General features: G+C 42.5%; 1 protein-coding gene across 2 annotated transcripts in view; it reads left to right on the top strand.

Annotated features, from left to right (window-relative positions):
• Window positions 1-281: 281 nt before the first annotated feature.
• The window catches only part of IDH1 (isocitrate dehydrogenase (NADP(+)) 1), a 31,723-nt gene continuing 15,734 nt past the window's right edge, over window positions 282-16,270 (top strand). The window contains exons 1-4 of one of the 2 annotated variants that reach the window (XM_044431871.1): window positions 282-741; window positions 5,759-5,886; window positions 13,793-14,084; window positions 14,653-14,758. In XM_044431871.1, coding sequence (XP_044287806.1) covers window positions 5,765-5,886; window positions 13,793-14,084; window positions 14,653-14,758 — 520 coding nt within the window. In that variant the 5' untranslated portion in view covers window positions 282-741; window positions 5,759-5,764. The remainder of the gene's footprint in view (window positions 742-5,758; window positions 5,887-13,792; window positions 14,085-14,652; window positions 14,759-16,270) is intronic. The other variant, XM_044431872.1, reaches the window with a different exon arrangement.

Below are 16,270 nucleotides of genomic sequence, written 5' to 3'. Positions count from 1 at the left end.
TACCTCACAGGGTTGTTGTGAGCACAAAATGAAGTGTAGGAGGACCATGCAAGCCGCCTGGGGTTTCTTGCAAAAAGTAAAAAGGGCGGGATATAACTGTGATTACAAATAAATTAAAATGATGAGAGACGTAGTTCAAGGCATCTGAAGAGCACCAGGTTGCAGAAGGCTGGTATACCCACGCAGAGGTACTGACCTTGCAAAATATAAACACCCCTCTCAGAGTGGCACACGCAAATGATGACGTTCCTTCCCCTCCACCCCTTATTTCTCCTCCTCCTGTTCACTGGCAGATCGCTTCCTCCCCACCCTAGAAGCTCTTTCCAATCTTTCCTGCTTTCCTCCCTCAGTCTCCCTCTCTCTCTTTCTCTCGCCAGCCTGCGTGGGAAGCGCGCATTGGCGAAGAGGTTTCCTCCCTTCTCCTCTCAATCCTCTCAATTGGGAGATGGGGTTGGCAAAGGCGGGACTACGGGCAGGGCCCTAGGAAGACTGTTCTCATGAGCCGAAGGAGGCGAGGCTTGAGCCGTCTTGCTTTTAAAGCAGTCCCTTTTTTGAGGAATTTGCAAAGCAACTGGAAACGACAGCAATCGCAGTGTCGCCGTGCTCTCTGCTGTTGCCGAGATCGGCTCTGAAACCTGCCGCGCGAGCAGCAGCGGGACCAGAAATAGCGCCGCCGAGATCTGCGGGTTCTGTCACCGGAGACCACCTGAGTCGCTTAGTGATCTTTACCTAGCCAGGCAGGTGAGTCGGCTAGATCTCCCAACTTCTTTTGTTCTCCTTCCTTTCCTCGGTATCTGCTGCGCTTATTTTATGGGTGGGTTCCTGCTTTTCCGTTTCAGATCCCTGGCAAAATACAACGAAGAGTCTTGGGACACCTTGAAGGCTAAGAGACGTATTATGTGTCTAAAGAAGTGGGCTTTTGCCCACCAACCCTATTACCATAATAAAATATTTTAACGTTCAGGTGACTGACAAAGGCTCTTTGTGGGTTTTGCTGCAACAGACTAATACAGATATTTTTCTGCCATTTAAGAATGGAAAGGTAGAAGTCGCCGGCTGTTTTATTTTGTATATAGATGCTTCTTTCTGTTACGATTTTACCCCAGTTCTATTTCCCTTTTATATCCTTTTGTCACCACCCTCCAACTTGTATAAATCGAAATGGCTATGAAACCTATTCACAACTAGACAAAATTGGTCGAGAATGTATATATAATCCATTGGGGTTGTTTAACGCAGATAACTTCCATTCTAACATGCTTTAGTAATATACTCACCGTTTTTTCACACAATCGGTTCCCCCCCTTATTTTCAGTTCAGTGTATTTGTATGCATGTGGTGATCTCTTTCTTACAGAACAGCCAATGGCTGATGATAATTTGAAAATAATTAATCCAAGATAAAACAGCATGACTTGGAAAATGTGCCAGAAATTCATTCATGTCAGTATTGCTTTTAACTAAGCTGTGAATTCAGCTGCTAAAAATTTCTATCGGATATTGAATTGACACAGCACGAATGCCAAGGATGCCCTATGTTAGCTGTCAGTGATCTTCCATCTAAGTGGCCTTGAAAGCATGGGTATAGGAAAAAGCGTGACCCATAATTTTGTTTGGCCAAGGTGTGATTAAAACATTGTTGAAAAACATCACTCTGCCCTCCCAACTAAAATAGCCTTTTGTCTTGAAGTGTTTGCTTTAGAGTACAGGTCCTCAAAATATGGCCCGGGAGCCGGAGCTGGCCTGCCAAGGTCATTTATCCTGCCTGCCTCAAAAGGTTTTCAACGCACTGGGTGCATACCCACACATCACTTGCACCCACCGCCTCCCACCTTGCCCCCCCCCCACACGGGGAGGCAGCGGCTTGCTCTTGAGGAGATTGTTTTGGACGCACTCAGAGAAAACGATCTCTAAGGAGCAAGCCGATGTTTTCCAAGATTTTTAAGCTCTGCTTGATTGCTCTGAAGCAGATTGATCAAGTGTGTTCCTGTGTGTGTTTAGACGGCAAACGTTCTGCAGCTCTCAGCATTCCCCAGCCAGTAATATCTGTACAAGTATACAGAGAATTCTACCCTTAGGAGAACAGTACTGACAGTTCCTTACCTAATTGGGTGAGCCTGAGAGGCACCTAAAACTCTGCTGCTTTCAAAACTAGCCTGTTTTTCCCTGAATGTTATCTTTGTGAAGCAAAATGTATCGTGACCATTTAGCAGCAGGCTGAATTTTCATTAAAAGAATCACATAAATATTTTGCAGACACTCTCACTGTGACTGGCTAACAAGCAACTACTTGTTTCCTTTCCTCAAACTATCCTGATCAGGGGACGAACTTCAGCGTACTGAATATTCCCATGTTCTATGTTTAGTATTCCTCAGCTATGAAAAGGAGTCCTATGAAATCATCATGTACCTGATGAAATAGGCTCTTATCCACAAAAGTGTATGCTTTAACAAATCATTACTTTCAATGTGCCAATTCTGTGGCAGAGTCCATTGTTACCCCTTACATAGTGTGCCAATTTTCCACCATCATATTTGTATCAATAAAATAGAACTGTTTGGGAACAAGGTATGTGTTAATAGACTTGCCTATGTTTAGTTTCCATATCACACGTCCATCCAGGTCCTTCAGAGAAATTCTTGCATCAGGTGCCTGTTGGCCATGGGTCCTCAAACTACGGCCTGCGGGCTGGATCCGGCCCACCATGCCCATTTATCCCGCCTACCATAGAGGTTTTGGGTGTGCATGCGCGCCCCAAAGCAGTGGCTGGCTCATGCAGAGATAGCTTTGGACTTGCTTTTGGATGTGTGTGTGCCCGACGGCAGCTTGCTCGCAAGGAGATCCTTTTCTCCGAACGAGTCCAAACCAATCTCCTTGCAAGCAAGCTGGCGCCTCGCCGTGTGGCGGCTTGCTCACAAGGAGATTGTTTTGGACTCGCTCAGAGAAAAGGATCTCTGCATGTGCCTGCCCCTGCCTCTCCACGCACGCATGCTCCCGCCCCGGCCCATGTCTCCCGCCTGCACCGCCTTGGCGGCCTGCGCTCATCGTCGGCACCTTTCAACTGGCCCCCTATTGAAAAAGTTTGAGGACCCCTGCTGTAGGCCATGCCTTATGAATTCTTTGTACGAGTAATCACAGTGATCAAGGCTGTAGTCGTACTGATGTACATTCTGCAGTCCATAGGAGCTCCTTTTACATTATCCGAATGCAGTGTGTGCCCTCTCCTTCATCCACTGCTGCATATATGTATTGCAGTAACTGAATTCTCAAGAAAGGGGCCCATTTCTAAACAAGTGAAATGCCTGAGTCATCGTGACTGGTTGTCAAGAAGAGCAGGTGGAGTGCTCATGCATTGCCAGGAGCCCTGGAAGGGTGGCTGTGGCAGTGGATTTCTGTGTGCAGAGTACATAGAAGGAGCATCTCCTCCCATGGCAACTTGGCCTGGATGTTAGGATATTTAGCCAGCACCTGCCACAACCACTACCTCTGCCAGAAGAAGGTGTGCTTCAGTGAGTGCGTCTTTGGGGCTGTGCTTCCACAGTGGTGGGATGCCTTCCCTAAGGATGTTTGCCTGGTGCCAGCTCTGTTATCTTTTAGGCTGCAGGCTAACACATATTCTGTCAGTCATCTTGATTATTGCAGCCTCTGCCTTTGAATTGTTCTTTGCCACTTTTTATGTTTTATGGTTTAATGCTCAAGGCAGAGGGGCTGTAGCTGAGTAGTGGAGCGTATGTTTTGCATGCTGATTAGAATGCCCCATGTTCAATCCTCAGCTCCTCCAAGTAGGAGCAGGGCCAGGGGTGGGGGAATTCACCTGAAATCCTGTGAGGCTGCTGCCAGCCAGTGCTGACAATATAGGACTAGATGAACTGATGATCTGACTCAATGTAAGACAGTTTCCTCACTTCCTGTGCTTTTCTGCCTTTTCTAATTTTTTAATCTTCACATATATAGTGATACAGAAATGTATGAGGTAAACTCTGTTCAGTGGAACCTGGACTGCCTCAGGTTGGAGTTGGAAAGAACATGTAACTTCCCTCTCCTAATAATCATGATAAGAACTTATTTATTTATTTTCTATACTACCCAGAATGGCTTCAAGTGAATCAGTAAGAATAAGCCCTTCCCATTCTATGTACCCCCCAAAGTTGTACTGAAGCTGCTTATGATTCTGTTTGATCTTTGCTTTTTGGACCAAGACATATTATGACCAAAAATCCCAGAAACTGATTATATATGCATAACTTCTATGCAATGTATGGCCCTGAATTTGCCAGCAAGTTTGGCATAATGGCCTGGAAGTTGGGAGATCAAGGTTCTAGTCCCTGACTTACCATGAAGTTCACTGGGTGACTTTGGGCCAGTCACTGACTCTGAGCCTAACCTACCCCACAAGGTTGTTGCTGTGAGGATAAAATGGAGAGAAGGAGAACCACCTTGAGTTCCTTGCTAGAGGAAAGATGGTGGGATGTAAAGGTAATAATAAAAGCAATAACATACCTTCTGATCATTTGGGGTCAGTTCATACTATTGCTTTCCCCTCTTTGTGAACAAATATAAGATATTTGTAAATACAGCCATCAAGGCTTTAAAATGGGAGAAGTAAAACCATGAACTGGCATATATGTGGGCAGCTGATGGTGATTCCTGACTAAACTTTCCCTAGCAGTGATCATTTCTTTTGAGAAGTTTAGCTGAAGCTGTATTGTGTGAAGGCCAACTAATGCATCCATTTTTCCACATGCATGTGTGCAGAATCAGGTTGGGACTGGTCACAAGGTAAAGTAACTCTGTGAATCTTTGTGAAATGTCATTGTCAATGTCCCAATTGCAAAAAAGAAACACACACACACACACACCAACTCACTGCTGTTTCACAACTTACAGGAGTAGCCAAAAACCTGCAGGGATTATAAGTAAGTCCTGGAATGTTTTCAAGCAGTGCTTTTGTTGACAAAGATCAAGGTGCATTTAGGAGCTTGCTCTTTCACTCACTCTCTCACTTCCGTGTGTTTCTGAAAATGAGGATTGTCATTTCAGAAAGCTAATATATGGGAGGACTCCTTCCTAGTGCCTCAGGTAGTATGGAAGAGTAATAAACCATCTATACTAGTGGTACCTTTGGTTTTGCAGTACTTATGGAACTCATAATTTTGCAAAGCAATTACCAAGGATTGTGTATTATATTTTCAGGAGCCCTCATGTCTCAGAAAAGTTGTCTACTTGCATGAACAAGTAACATCTGTGCTTCATTTGCCATTGCCAGAGCCTTTTTTTTTCTGGGGGAGGGGGAGCAGCTGGGAAGGGAAGGTCCTTCCCCACCCATGCATGGTAGTTCAAACCAGACCAGGGCCTTGCATGCTTACTTGTAGACACAAACAAAAAGAAACAAAGTCACATACTTCTTATTGAACTTATCATGCACTTTGGCCCTGAGAATGTGGATAGCAAAGTGTCACTTTGACCTGCTGGAGCAGCCTTCTACCAGCCGCCGCCTCCTCCTCCTCCTCCTCCTCCTCCTCCTCCTCCTCCTCCTCCTCCTCCTCATACAACTTGGTGTCTTCTAGGTGGATTGGCTAAAACTCCCATGATTCTTTGCCAGCATGGCTATTGTTGCTGCTAGCTGGAGATCATGGAAGTTTTCAGTCCAGCCTACCTGGAGGTTGGCAGCTTGGGTAAGATTAAGCAAAAGATCCATTTGATGTTGTTATATTCTGTTTTGTTTAGTATGGCATGTATTTGTATTTTTTCCCTTTAGTTCACAATGTCTAAAAAAATCCAGGGAGGATCTGTTGTTGAGATGCAGGGGGATGAAATGACCCGTGTAATATGGGATCAGATTAAGGAAAAGCTGATCTTTCCTCATGTGGATCTGGATCTCCACAGGTATGTGAGACCTTACAAATCTTCAGTATTATGAGGACATTTGAACAACCTCCCTGCTGTGACCTGCCAGGTGCCAAATTTGCCATCTTTTTGGTGCCATGTCAATACAGCCCTCTTTGCGGAGGCCTTTGAAGATCTCCCTGGTCATTCAGGGGCCTGACAGCCAGATGCCTTTTACTCTTAGTCTGGTCTTTTTAATTGTCTTTTATGTTTTATGTTATTTTAATTAATTTTAATTCTTCCTAATTGGTTTTATCTATTGTATTTTATTGTTTTTAAAACTTGTTGTAAACCACCCAGAGAGCTTTGGCTACAGGCAGTATAGAAATGTAATTAAATAAAAATAAGTAGTAGTAGCAGTATGTGGTTCCCTGATATTAGCTTTTGTATCTGAAAAACTATTTTTGGTAATATTTTCCTCTTGGTAGCTACTCACACATTCCCTTTCTTGATATCAAGATTAATTTCCATGTTCAGCACTTGGCCAGCCAAGCAGGACTTCCACACATAATTTTACAAGGCTCTGTTTTAACTTGTGTTTTGAATAGCAAAGATCTGGACTAATCAGATACTGCCTTTGCGAGGACTTTGTTGATGAGGAACCCAAGGCAGCAGCTGACGGGTAAAGATCATTGCTACTCAAAGCAGACTTTTTTTTTAATTGTCTTTTAAAATGGGCTGCCACAGAGCATGCCTACTCTGCTATAGCCTTCCAGGTGGATATAAGAATGGTGGAACATGGGTGGGCCTTTGTGAGTCCCTGAGCCTTGCAAGTTGGCCAATAGGCAGGAATGGCTGGTAATTTTAGGCCAAAACATCTAGTGGGAACCAGGTTGGATCATAAGTGCCATTGTTTCTGAAGTATTTTAAATGGTCTGTGTAAAGTTCCTCAGAACAGGAATTCACATGCTTCTAAGCTCACCCTTCTCCTTAAAATCTCAGGGTTCAGGTAAGCTTAAACTGATCAGAAGGTGGAACCTGGTGACTCTTCTTCTTTGCAGTGCCCATGGCCACAATCCTTTCAGGTGCTGTCACAAGGCCCTGTCATTTTCTTATATTTCAGATTGCTATGCAGTTTGTGAGCTAATTAATTAACTGAGTTGCCATTATTTTTTTCTGTCAGTGTCCCAATGCCTTTTAAAAATGCTATGACTGTCAGACATGTAACAGGTACAGCTCTTTGCATTGCTGCATCTCTGTGCTAGGGTAAGGTTTTATTGTTCCAGTAGCTCCTCAAGCTTTTAATGGCATAGGAATTCTGCCAGGAAAAAAGAAGTGGCTACTGTGGGGGCAGCTTCAACTTCCACATAGCCCTGGTCAGTTTTTAGTCCATTAGTCCTCTTTCCAGCCCTTTGACCTGTTTCTTGGTTCTGAATAGCTCCCCAGAGGAAAGATGGTCTTTTCCTTTTGATGCTTTCTGCACTTTTATATGGCTTTCAAGTGGTAAAACTGCACCCTACTTAACTTCCTTCCCACTTCATTTAGCCTAGGACCTCCATAAATTGGTTCAAAATAGAGCTGCCAGGTTGCTGACGGGGACGGGGCATTATGTTCACATGACTCCAGTCCTCCGTCAGCTTCACTGGCTTTCCATTGAAGTCCGGGCCCAATTCAAGGTGTTGGTTATGACCTATAAAGCCCTAAACAGGTTGGGTCCTGGTTACCTGAAGGAGCGCTTACATCCATATATGCCCAACCGCCCCTTGAGATCTGCGGGAGAGGCCCTTCTCCAGGAACCCTCCGTGAAAGAAATTAGGAGGGTAGGTACTCGGAGGAGGGCTTTCTCTGCGGTGGCGCCCAACCTATGGAACGCGCTCCCCAGAGAGGTCCGCCTGGCGCCGTCATTATTTGTTTTTCAGTGCGAGGTGAAGACCTTTTTATTTAAACGTCATTTTAATTGTTAACAATATTTGCTCATTTATCTGGCCAGGGCGACTTCTTTTATATTTTTTATTTATTTTATATTGTTAATTTTAATTTTATATTGTTATTTTTGTATTTTATTGTGTTGTAAGCCGCCCCGAGGCTTCGGCAAGGGGCGGCATAGAAATGTTCTAATAAATAAAATAAATAAAATAAAAATAAACCACGAGGACCTCCAATAGCTGACTTGATATTCTATCCCTCAAGTTCTCAAGGCCATGGACAGATTACCACTATCAAAAATACAGCAGTTCTTTAAAGTTCTGAACCAGGCATCTTTGACCTTTCTCCTACTTCTCTTGTACTTTGATTTTGTTCTGAATACAAAGCTGCCTAACAAGATGTACCACTTTCCTAGTGCTGACGCTGCCAAAAAATGGCATCTGAGCAAGCCCATCCCAGCAGATTATGACATACATCATAATTCTTAAAGCAAACAGTTAGGTGCCACTGTTGGTTCATATATTGTTCTGTATAGAATCTGATATGCAGTATATTTCACAATTTCATGCAATCACCAAGTGTACTTAATTCTTACTTATTATGACATAAATGGGGTTTTGCAATCAAATGTTCAGTGTGTATCTTCTAAGCATGAGTTCTCTGGCTGAGAGGGCAGAAAAAACAAACATTGTTATCAAAGACAGGAGTCCCTAACCCAGCTTAGGTTCCATTTCATGTGCAATTTTTCAAAACAGTTTTTGGACATTTACTGTGAGGTTTCTGTGCACAATTGTGTGTTAGATTTGGACTGGGCAGATATCAAATGGAAACAATTTAAGTAAATAGACCTTTTGCTGCAACTGGAGAAGCATGGGGGATTTTTGGCTGGCAGGTCTTGGCTCTATACAGGACCCGCAATATTAAGAAGGGACCACATTACAAAGCTGCTTCTCCTCAGCACAGTCCCCCAAACTACAACAGAGGAGTAATTGTGAACTACACTGCAGAGTTGTTTCCTGCTCTCAGCCACCTTGGGATAACAGCAATAAATAACGTGGCAGGGGTGTTGTAAGCTACTCTTCTGGCTTCAGCCAGCCTGCAGTAGGATTCTTACACCCCTGAACAAAATTGGCTAATTGTTTTAAACCACTCAGAGCCTGACATGTAGTTTTTAGTGTGAACTACACTACAGAGCAGTGATAAGCCTGTCTTTCTCAGCCACAGTCCCATCCAACCGCAGTATGGGGGGAGAAACAGCACTTGCTTAGTTGTTTACTTTAGCAGAGCTATTTTATAAGCTTTGGCGCTGCTACCTTGAATGGTAGAGCGGACGCACTGGTATTCCATTTCGGCAATATTTAAATCCTGATTTCTCCATTAAGTTCTGTGGGTAGTTCTCATTTTACCTCTGGGGATAATCATAAATGTTTTTTTTCCATGTGAATCAGGAAGTTATCTATTGAGATACTGAGATGATTCTCTGTGTACCTTTTTTATATCTGTGTATCTCTGATTAACCTTTCCCAGGGTGAAAAGGGAATGAGATAAACAGTGCAAAGACAACAAAGGGCCCTCTGAGCTCCTTGCCTTTTCTCTTAGCTTATCTATCTTGCCAGATGCTATATAGCTTGTGGAAGCATTCCCTTTTTCATCTCTTTAAATAGAAACAGAGTGAGACAGAAGGAGTCTCCTGGGCCATCTAGTCTGACCCCTGGCTCCAGTGTGCTCCACTCATTACATGCCTAAATAAAAGGCTGCAGTAATTCTAAAGGATGTGACTGCCTATTTGCTTATGAACAAGTCAGCATTTCATTCATAGTAATGATAAGTCCCATGACATCAGACTTTTTTCTCTGTAACACAGAAATGTTTCTCTTTTTTAATATATTTTATTCAGTTAAAAAAAAACTGAGAAAAAAAAGAACCATCATATCAATTGGTCAAGTATCAGATTCTTCTGTACAGTTTCATAGATCACATAGATATCCTAAACTTTAAGTCCATGTCTTCCTTTCCAGCCACTCATAGAACAAATTCCAAGCCTCATAACACGTTGACTCTTTATTTTTCATTATTAATGTCAATCTGTCCATCTCTGCGTAGTCCAATATCTTCAGTATTATAGAAACCTAGGAACAGAGCGAGTCAGAAGGGGTCTCCTGGGCCATCTAGTCTGACCCCCAGCTCCAGCCAGCTCCACTCATGACATGCCCACCATGTGCATGTCCAGCCTACTTTGAACACCCTCACCGATGGGGCCTCAACGAGCTCTCCTGGAAGCCCATTCCACACCCTGGAGGTCCTGACTGTCAGGAAGTGCTTCCTGGCATCTAAAGAGAACCTTGGTTCCCTGAGCTTTGCTTTGTTGGAGCGCGTCTTGCCTTCCTCTGCAGGGGAGAACAGCTCTCTACCCATCTCCTCCGTAGGAATCCTCTTCTTCCTTCCAATATTGAGCAAAAACAATTCTAGCTGCTGTAATAATATGCAATGCTAAATATAAGCTCAGATTGTCAAAATCATCAGGTATCAGGCTTAACAGGAAAATTTCAGGTTTAAAAGGTACATATTTACATAACATTAATTCAAGCCAACTATGTGTCTTAATCCAAAATATCTTAGCTCTATCACATGTCCACCACATATGATGAAATGTACCTTGTTTATTAAAACATTTCCAACATTTATTGGACATATTTGGAAACATTTTGGCTAATTTATCTGGAGATAAATACCATCTATAAAACATTTTATACAGATTCTCCTTATATGTAGGCGCAACTGTCAATTTTATATTTCTCTTCCACAATTTCTGCCATTTTTCTAATACTGTATTATAACCAAAGTTCTGTACCCATTTAATCATTGTCTCTAACTTGCTCATATTCCATTTTCATATCCAATAAAAATCTATACATCTTTTTAATCAGCTTATCTTCTGTTGTCAATAACATCTTATTGGAAGGGATCTGTTCTTTATAAAAGTCCTGTAAGTATTTATCTTTTTTGAATCTAGATTGTATTTGATTCCATGGCCACCAATGCAATTCTATTCCCTGTAGGAGCAATTCTTGTTTGGTTTTAAGTTGCCCTTTCATACTCAAAATGTCCCCATATTTTATAGCTTTTCCCTTACTTAACAAATTCGGATGGGTAAATGCTTCCAAAGGTGAGACCCACCCTGGAATGTTGTTATAAATTTTAGATTTTAATTTTAACCATATTGTAATTAAAGAGTTCCTTACATAATGATTAACAAAATATTTATGTGACTTTAGTTTATCGTACCACAAAAAAGCATGCCATCCAACTTGTAAATCATGTCCTTCCACATATAAAAGTCTCCTATTTTTCAGTACCATTCATTCCCTTATCCATACTAATACACAAGCTTGATAGTATATCATTTAGTCTGGTAATACAAAGCCACCCCTTTCTTTTGTTTCTTGAAGCATTTTTAGTTTAATTCTAAGTTTTTTCCTTAGTCATATGAATTTAGATATAAAAATATTTAAGTGAAAAAATTTCTTCTCTAATTTTATTGGGATGGTCTGAAACAAGAACCAAAATTTAGGAAGTATATTTATTTTTATTGTGGCAATTCTTCCCAACATTGTAATATGCAAGTCCTTCCATTATTCCAAGTCCCTTTTAACCTCCTTAAACAGCTTTGTATAATTATCTTCCTTTACAGTTGCACATTAGCAGTTAAGTAGATTCCCAAATATTGAACCTTTTTAACTATTTCAAGTCCGGATAGTTCCATTAATTCATCCTTTTGTAGTTGAGTCATGTTTTTCACCAGTATTTTAGTTTTCCTTTTATTAATTTTAATCCCTATCACTTGTCCATATTCTCACAGATTTCCTTCAAATTATTGTCTTCATCGCTTAATGAATCCAGACCAGCTCCCTTCTCTGAAATTTCATCCCTTGTGGGTTGCAGGGCATCATCATTCTCCAGTAACGCTCTGTACTTTTTAAAAAAATTATTGGGCTTTTAATATTGAATTCAATCTAAATCTCTTAAATTGAAAAGAAAATATGATTTCTTCTGGAACTATCCATCTAAAGTTTAACCACTTTGAAACAATTTTGTTGTCAAAAATTGGTATTCTTTTCTCCTTTGCCTGATTTTCCAAGGGATTTCTTTACTATGATCTCTATACCTTCTAATTTTACAGTTTGACCTCTTAACTTCCTTAGAATTTCATCCCTTGTATTCCTCTTGAGGAATCTAACATAGACTTCTCTTGGGAAGTTATTCCACCTGGCATAATTGGAGTTTACTCTATACGCCAAATCCAGCTCATTTTCAAAATCAACTCCTTCATCTGGTAGTTGTTCTGAAAATAGTTTGGTAACCTTTTCTTTAATGTCTTCCTGCTTTTCTTCCAGAATATTTTGTAATCTTAAAACATTTGAAGCTTTTTCGAGTTCCAAAAAGGTCAGAGAGTCCTACAATTGCTTGTGCTCTATTTCCAGTCTCTCTATCGTAGTCAAGCTTCTGAGATTTTTGTTCCATTAATTCAACTCTTTGTTCATTCTGGTTTATCGTCTTCTGATCGTCAATCATCTGGGTCTTCATATTCGCCAACTCCACTTTCATTTCTGAAAGTATCAGAAAAGAACTGTTTCATTTGGCTTGAGAGGTTTCAGATTTATCCAGTCCTTTAGAGACCCACATTTAGTTTGTGAGTTTTCCTGTATTTGTCCAGTTGCATACATTTGGAGATTCCACAAAAACTATAATTGAGTGTTTTTAGTTTCCAGGTGGTGGAAAACCAGTTGGCAAAAACCAGCTTTCCTACCTGCAAAGAGATAGGAAAACTATGCCAAAGTGCTATTATAGGAATGGGAATATTAGATTGATAATTGTATTTATTCCCTAAAAACAGAATTCTTGCACATGAGTCCATCACATAGGAAACAGCCCATCCACCCATCTATCTGTTCACAAAAGCTGTGTTCAGTAAATTCACTTCTGGAGTCTTTTATATGTAACTGTTCAAGAAATGCAATTTTTTTCTTCCTTGGACGTTTGCGAACGATCAGAGGTTCACACTCTGTCAAGGAGGTGACTTGCACAACCTTTCTGCTTGTGCTGCCCTTTGGTTAAAACTAGGAGGAAGTCATTTTAATTGTCTCCACTGTTTGCTGTCATTAAGTGATATTATTATTTATTACATTTATGTGCCACACCCACAGCCAAAAAGTTCTCTGGACAGCTTATAATAGGTAAAGCAACAGTAAAAGACCAATTAAAGTATAAAATTCAATTAAAACAATCAGACAATAAACAATAGAAGTAAAAACTATCAAAATTATAAACAGTCAAATCAGAATTTAATAATAACAAAAAAATTAAAAGAAAATTATTTATAAATACAGTCTGGTGATTTAAAAACCACTCAGAGGCAGCAGCAAGCTCAATGAACCATATTAAAACCAAATTAATCACCAAAACAACTACAGAATAACAAGTTTTTTAGCTGGCAGCAAAAAGAATAAAGGCAACAATGCCTGCTGAATCTCTTTAGGAAGCAAGTTCCAAAGGTGGAACTACAAGAGAGAAGACCCTTCTCCTGGCCATTTCTCCCCTCACTTTGTTAGGGGGAGGAACTCAGAGAGGGGCCTCCAACAAAGGCCTCAGTGATTGGGGAAGAACATGTTGAAATAGGCATTACCTCAGATATCCAAGTCCCAAGCTTGTTATTGTTAAGGTCAACACTTTAAATCTGGCCCAGACGGCAACTGGCAGCCAGCATAGCCTGCAAAGGACTGGCTTAATATGCTCATGGGGCCCAGTTTTCATCAATAACCAGCAGCATTAATATGCTCATGAGGCCCACTTTTCTGAGTTAGTTGCAAAGGCCAGACCATTTTCAAAGGCAGCCCCAATTAAAGCACATTACACTAATCCTGGCATAAATTTCCCAACAAGTTTCCCATCCTGAGCTTCAAGGGAAACACATATGAATAATCATTAGGGCGAGCTGATAAAGGCCTTACAAGTGATCATGTTTTGGGGTTGTGTTCTGCAGCTATGACTTAGGCATAGAGAATCGTGATGCAACAAATGACAAGGTCACTGTAGAAGCTGCAGAAGCTATAAGGAAGTACAATGTCGGAATCAAATGTGCCACAATCACACCTGATGAGAAGAGAGTAGAAGAATTCAAGCTGAAGCAGATGTGGAAATCTCCCAATGGAACAATCCGAAATATTCTGGGGGGCACAGTCTTCAGGGAAGCCATCATCTGCAAAAACATCCCACGACTGATCCCTGGATGGACAAAGCCTATCATCATTGGTCGTCATGCTTACGGAGACCAAGTGAGTATCCCCAGCAGTATTTTGTGTTGCTGGATGATACTTTTATTAGATGCCAAATTTTGTTGGACAAGAGCAGGAATGGAGATCATCTAGCCCTGCAGATGTTGTTGCACTGCAACTCCAATCAGCTCTTTCTGACCATGGCTGATGGGAGTTGTAGTCCAGTGACATCCAGAGGATGACATGTTCCCTCCTGCCCAATTGGAGCATGTTTGCAATAGACAGCAGATTACAGTGCAGTGGGTTAGTTGTAATAAAACAAGTTTCTTAGGGATTTTAGAAACGGTTATTTGAAATAGAAAGGTTGCATTGTGGGTTTTGTTAACAATTAAATAGACTGAGCTATGTCACAATCTGTGCAAACTGTAGCTGAGGTCACTGGCCTTTGTGTAGAAGGAATTTCAAGGAAATGCTATTCATCCCATCTTCTGCCTCACAAAAGGGGAGAATTGATTCCATTCATCATGTTACATGATTCTAGTAACATATGTTAGAGGGATGTTTGTAGGTTACATATTGCCCTTCTCTGATAAAAGCTGCCATTTTGTTTGCTGTGCTTCTTTTGCAGTACAGAGCCACAGACTTTGTTGTTCCTGGCCCTGGAAAGGTAGAAATGGCATACACACCGAAGAATGGAGGCCAGCCTGTAACTTACTTGGTTCATAACTTTGAAAGTAGGTATTCAGAATTAAAGGAAGTGTCATTCTAAAGATATCTGAGTGTGGAGAATAGGAGAAGGTTGCATCAAAGTGAACAGGAAGCAAACAAAATATCTTACTGTAAGGCAGGGGTCTCAAACTCAACTTACCTGGGGGCCGCTGGAAGTAGAGTCTGGGTGAGGCTGGGCCGCATCAAGTATTCCTCCACCGTGGTGGTGGTGGGCCGCTCATCCCGCGTTGCTCCCGGAGGCCGGCCTGGGCGCCGCTGGTGCTTTGAAGGCCACAGGGCCCCTCCCCCGTGCCCCGCCCATCCCGGCGTGCAGCTTAGAGCAGGGGTCTCAAACTCACCTGGGGGCCGCTGGAAGTAGAGGCTGGGTGAGGCTGGGCCACATCAAGTATTCCACCACCACGGCGGTGGTGGGCTGCTCATCCCGCGGCTGGCCCGGGCGCCACCAGCGCTTTGAAAGCCACAGGGCCCCTGTCCATCCTGGCAATTGGCCCGCGGGCCGCAAGTTTGAGACCCCTGGCTTAGAGGGAACATTGCGCCCAGGGTAACGACTCACGCAGGTGCATGTGAGAAAAATGTGTGGGCTGCACTATCACTAAACTTTGATATTAAGTGGGGGCCACAAAATATCGTCCCACGGGCGGCAATTGGCCCGTGGGCCGCGAGTTTGAGACCCCTCCTGTAAGGCTTTCTACAAATTAGACCTTTGAAACTTAAAGGTCTACTACTTAACTGATGGACTCAGACTTTAAACTACAGATTTACAACTAGCAATTGGTACATTGTCCCCCTCCTTCCACCCCAGCAAAGTACCATCGCTACCAAGTAGCCTGAGTTCTTGCCACACCACCAGAACAGGTGCTCCAGCCATTGCTGTGTCACTGAAGACCATGCCACAAGCAGCTGCACCTGGCCAGACACTCCATGGCCTGGCCAGCCCCTGCCAGCCCCTGCAGCAGCACCACTGGGCTGTTTTTTCTTTCATTTTGAAGTACAGCAGCTGCCACACTTCCAACAATGGAGAAAGCAAGAAGCAGCAGCTACCCAGCCAGACACTATTGGTTGCCAGTATCTGGCTAAGGTGGAACACCAGGCCCAGCAAGCAGGTGCCCACTTACTGAGGCTGGGCCATGTGGAGACTCTTCCTGTAGCTGTCTTGAGAGTTGTTTCCATGTCTTGAAGGACTTAACTGAGTCTTAAGGGGACACTTTGGCAGAACCTTATGATAGCTGGGGTGATTTGTCTGCAGTGCTGGAGCACTTGTAGTATGTAGCAGTCCGTGGCAGCATAAGGCCTGCAGCAGGTGAGCTCAGCCTCAGGCAGACAAGCAGCTCCAATCAGCCTCAGCCCACATCACTGACCACCTTGGCATAGTTGTTCCAAGGATTACTTCAGCAATGTATCTAGACTGTTGTGAACACTCAAAGGTTTTATTTGCAGTGTGTGTGGCAGGGGGATCTTGATGATGTTGATTAATTATTATTATTACCTGCAGTGCCTATTTGCTCCCCACTTGAGCG

This window comes from Varanus komodoensis, unplaced genomic scaffold (assembly GCF_004798865.1).
Source record: "Varanus komodoensis strain SLA01 unplaced genomic scaffold, ASM479886v1 scaffold23, whole genome shotgun sequence".
Classification (NCBI taxonomy): Eukaryota; Metazoa; Chordata; class Lepidosauria; order Squamata; family Varanidae; genus Varanus; species Varanus komodoensis.
The sequence above is the reverse complement of the archived record's forward strand: the minus strand, read 5'-3'. Positions and strand labels throughout refer to the sequence as shown.